General features: G+C 32.3%; 1 protein-coding gene across 1 annotated transcript; it reads left to right on the forward strand.

Annotated features, from left to right (window-relative positions):
* The first annotated feature begins 975 nt into the window (after positions 1–975).
* LOC21410626 (peroxidase A2) lies at positions 976–2,916 on the forward strand. The gene is given in 5 exon segments (XM_024175422.1): positions 976–1,201; positions 1,204–1,223; positions 1,355–1,546; positions 1,886–2,051; positions 2,426–2,916. Coding segments are annotated over 5 exon segments (993 nt in total). The 5' UTR covers positions 976–1,002; the 3' UTR covers positions 2,842–2,916.
* The last annotated feature ends 2,601 nt before the right edge of the window (positions 2,917–5,517 follow it).

Here is a 5,517-nt window from a genome sequence, read left to right on the forward strand (position 1 = left end):
ATATGCGGTGGCCGTACTGATCCAGTAAATGCAGTAATATTTTTGTTTGTCACATGATATTATTTGTGCGTTCATGTAACACTCATTTTTTTAATGTAACACTTTATAAAATATAATTTTTCACCATATTACATTATACTTACTTTTTTTAATGTAACACTTTATAAAATATAATCTTTCACCATATTACATTATACTTGCTTTAGTATTATCATGTTACACTAAAAAAATATGTCCGTACAAAAAATGTTACACTTCCAATACTATACAGTACAAAAACTGTTACACTTGCCAATAGTATACAGCTAGATGCCGGACTTAAAATAATGCCTATAAATTTATAATGAGCATACGTCCACAGTATCAACTTTCAATATAAGACGTTTGAGTGAACAAGTTTCACTCCTTTTTCAAAGGAAAAAATTTTTAAAAAAATTACTTTTCACTATTAATTCTGTAGTCAAAAGATAAGGTAGGAATCTAAATTTTTTAACAGTTAAATTTACATTATTCTGTATATTTTTTTATTTTAATTTAATTTTAATTAAATTTAACGATGAGAAAATTAATCGGTCTAGGCAGAAACTCTCATATATATATATATATATATATATATATACACACACACACACACACACTCATATATGCATGCACCGAATTTCAAAAGTTTCTGCTGATCATTTAGCTGATTATTCTAGCCGCTTCATTCATTTGACTTTTCTCGGAAAATTTTGCACCTAATACGTCAAAACAAGTTCAAAATTTCTAAATTAAAGTTACCAAATGTATAAATCACACGAAAGAGAGAAGAATCTTCCTCATGCCACCAAAAATCAACAATATTATTCGTTGTTTTTATTTTATATTTGTATTCACCAAACACGGTTTTCTTGTGTCAACTTGGCAGAACGACATGACATTTTCCTATATATTGGTTTAGATGTGTTAACCAATTAATCATGCAAACAAGAGAAAGCCAAAGTAAATAGAAATCAAGAAAAAATGCCTTCTTTATCTTTTTCAACTTACTTGGTACTCAAGGCAATTACCATTGCAGCATTAACACTATATCCATCCAATGCTCAACTGAGCACAACGTTTTATGCCTCCACATGCCCAAATGTCTCTAGCATTGTTCGCACTGTGGTTCAACAGGTCATGAATTCCGACTCCCGGATCGGCGCTAGCCTCATTCATCTTCATTTCATGATTGCTTTGTCGAGGTAAAAATAAAATAAAATAAAATAATCGTGCAGTACTCATAATCTTTGATTTTCCAAATCTTTTTTTTTTTCCCTTTTTTTTTGAGTTTTGTAGTTGACTAAGAGCATGTAAATTTTGTTCACGATGGTAGGGATGTGATGCTTCATTGCTGTTAGACAACAGTGACAGCATACAGAGCGAGAAAGATGCCGGTCCAAATGCCAACTCCGCTAGAGGCTACGATGTCGTTGACAACATTAAAACGGCCGTGGAAAATTCATGCTCGGGTGTCGTATCCTGCGCTGACATTCTCGCTCTCGCGGCTGAATCTTCCGTGTCTTTGGTGAGAAAATAAGCAGTACTACTTCTATTCTTGATCACTGGTGGTTATCATTATTTATTAACTTCTAATTTAATCATAAATTGAGTGTCAAAAATTAGAAGTGTCCTGTCGCTACCATTGATTATTTAAATCAGTTTTATGCCAACACAAACTTTTATCTAATCACATACCGGACTATTGTTTCTTTAAGAAGGAATAGAAGTATCTTTTTATAAGTCCAAATTACTCGCATATACACTATAGCACATGGGAAACTCATTGTGTAACGAAAAATAAACTTATGCCTAAATGCATAGACTTGCAAAGTTTCTTTTCATATGAATATCAAATGATCTACAGTCAGGAGGTCCATCTTGGGACGTACCATTAGGAAGAAGGGACAGCTTAACCGCGAACCGGGCCAAAGCCAACACTGCTCTTCCGTCACCTTCCGAAGGCTTAGCAAACATAATGGCCAAATTCTCTGCTGTCGGCCTAGATACCACAGATCTTGTTGCACTATCAGGTAATACAATGCTACCCGGCATAAGTGACGTTCAACGTCACACACACTAATAAAAATTTAGTTACTGGTGGGACCCACACTCTATTAGTTAGAGTATTACTGCTCAATATCACTGGTGCACCAAACACTTTTCATATTAAAATGCATGTCTTCTGCTGATCAATACAAAACAGAAACTAACACCTTGTTCGTTTCACTGATTCGAGTTTAAAATTCGAGTTTTGCTACAGTAAAAAGCTCTCACAAACAATCACATCTAACATTTTTACTACAGTAAAAAGCTCTCACATACAATCACATCTTAACTCGAATCAGCAAAACGAACGAGGCCTAACTTATCAGTTCAACTGATGCACTTTATCGAACGTTTATAGGCGCGCACACTTTCGGACGAGCTCAGTGCCGAACGTTCAGCAACCGTCTGTACAACTTTAGCGGCGGAAATCCCGACCCAACACTCGACTCCTCATACTTGGCCGCCCTGCAACAAACATGTCCACAAAACGGCGACGGAACGAAACTGACCAACCTTGATCCCAGTTCGGCCGATACTTTCGACAACAAATACTTCACCAATCTGCATAACAACCGGGGACTTCTTCAGTCGGACCAAGAGCTGTTTTCCACGACCGGTTCTGTGACTGTTTCGATTGTCAACAGTTTAAGCAGCGACCAAAGTGCTTTCTTTGACAGCTTCGCTCAGTCGATGATCAATATGGGAAATATAAGCCCTTTGACGGGAAGTAAGGGGGAAATTAGAGCGGATTGTAAGAAGGTTAATGGAAGTTAAGGACGTCTATGAGAAGTACGAGATTTTGTGTTGTTGAGGACAACTTAAGTAAAGTCTTAAACCTTTTATGAAAGTCTTGTATAAGAAAATTTTCATAATTTTATAATTGTGCTATTGTGTGCCGTTATTGTACTCCAAACGTGTCGTGCTTTGCGCCAAAAAGATTTTGTCAAGCTCAACTCATTCAAACATCTTGGATTGGACTCCTTTAGGCATCGTTTATTTCACCGATTTGAGTTTTTAGTTCTAAATTTCTACAGTAAAAAGCTCTCAGAAAATGTCACATCTAACTTTTTCTGTTACAGTACAAAGCTCTTAGCAAATATTACATCTCAGCTCGAATTGAAAACTCAAATCCGCGAAGTGAACGATGTCTTAACAATCGTGATGTGTCGTACATGACCACATTTTCATATGTTGACCTATTAGCCCGGCCTGTTTTGGCAAATCTAATAGTATGTTAATTTTCAATATTTAATTCTCATACTTTTTTCGCTTAAGATTCATAATATTGCCATTTTTAAATAATTTAAAAATAGTACTTAATATATGGGTATTTACATAAATTAGTTTAGGAGTTGTGTTGAAATTTTTATAACATAGAGCACAAACAGCTATATACAGAAAAAAAAATCTACTTAGAAACTAAAAAAGAATATACAATTAATAGCAATGTAAGTGAAAATGTTATTTAAAGAAATATGTGAAAAAAGGAGTTGCAATTTAAAAAGAAAAGGAAAAAAAAAAAGTAAGTGTCAGATAGCCTGTCATGAAATGAACATTAACCACATATAGCATTTTTTTTTTTTTTTAAATTGAAACTTCAAATAAAAGGTAAGAAAATTATAAGGCACCTAAAACTCATTTTGTTTCCGTTTTGGATTACCATGAAATGAACAGTAGTCACATATCCCCTTGTTTATATATTTAGGATAGGATTAGGATTTAGGATGTTATATATATATATATATATATATATGTGTGTGTGTGTGTGTGTGTGTGTGTGTGTATAAGATGAGGTATGTGCGATGCATGTACAGAGGTGTAATTGAAGTATTTTATTAAGTAGATTATGAAAAGACTTAAAAAAAAGCGTAGAATATGGATAAAAAGAATAAATATACAGTGTAGAATATGGATAAAAAGAATAAATATAAGAAAATCTCACCTAGAGATACAAACAAAAAAAGGGTTATTTGCATAAATAGCTTTTGAAAGTATGCGCATCTCTTTCATTTTGGCTCGTTAGTGTTAATTTTTAGAGGGCTAAATATTCTGAGATTAATTAAATGTACAGTTTAGTAACGGATTTGACCATGAATTGGATGAAAAAAATAATAGAAGTCAAAATCGAGTAAGGAGATCATTACCATGAGAAAGTTAAGATTTAAAGTTTTAGAAATCCACAAAAGAACGATAGAGTTGAAATAAAGAGAAAATAAAAGAGGAATATGAGACAAAGATGGAGAAATATTGATACAAGAGCATACGGTGGACAAAAGAAATTAAAAATAAAGAAAGGAAAAAAGGAAATAAAAAAAGAAAGGAAAAATTTTAAAAAAGAGTGAAGAGTGCAAAGTGAGAGAAATAAATGGAAAAAAAAACAAAGCACCAAACGTTGCGACATGGACGACCAAATGAACAGTAGAGCAACATCTACTCTTTTAATATAATTAAAGTTTAAAGTTTAAAGATTAAGAATTAAGGATATACATTCTAATTTTAATTCTTTCATATATTATCCTTCTACTTTTAGAAACTACAAACTAAACCTTCCATTTTGTTTCAGTTTTCTCCGTAACATTAACTAAGAATGTCTAATAAAATATTTTTTAAATTGCAGAATTATCCTCAATTATAAGGGTTGTTTATGGTCGATTTAATCGATTTCAAGCGGAAAGCCGCCAACCAAAGAAAAAAATAACTTTCAGTGATTTGAAACTTTTAGAGAAACCAAATCCAATCAATCATTTATATCGGCTTTTGATCAGATTGAGTCGATAGGTGTAAACTTATAATTAAAATAAATCTTTACACGTGAAATGTTTGAGTCGGTCTTGTAAAACTAACTGTTAACTTTTAAAAAAGTTTTGATTATTTAAAATTTTATTAAAATCTAGAAAAAGAAATCATTGAACTATAAGAAAAATAATACGTATGAAAATAGAGAGAAATATTAATAGTATGAGAAATATTTTTTAAAAGAAGGGTATAGAAGAATTTTGTTTGATTTAGCCGGTTTACTCGGATTGAGATATATAAAACTCTAATGAAACCAATAAGAAAATGTTTAAACTGATCAAAACTAACCAATTAAAATTAAAAACTAGACTATTTAATTTGATTTAATTTGGTTGGTTTTTGCGGTTTGACGGTGATAGATCTGTTTTATGCCTGATGTTAATTGGATTTTCAAATTCAGCAACAATTAATTAATTAAGCAGAAAAATAAAACATAAGGTAAAGTACGCCAGATATTGGTATTGTGGTTCGGTAACCACTTATATTTGCGGGGTCACATCTAGACAATGAAACAATATATTAAGTATCAATGATTACAATCACCAATTTAACTTTACACTCAAAGACTCTCTCTTCGACAATGTTGTCGCTGTATAGAATCTCCTCAATGGAAGGAAAGTAAAACATAAGTAAAGTACGCCAGAGATTAGTATT

Source organism: Morus notabilis, unplaced genomic scaffold (assembly GCF_000414095.1).
Source record: "Morus notabilis unplaced genomic scaffold, ASM41409v2 Scaffold78, whole genome shotgun sequence".
Classification (NCBI taxonomy): domain Eukaryota; kingdom Viridiplantae; phylum Streptophyta; class Magnoliopsida; order Rosales; family Moraceae; genus Morus; species Morus notabilis.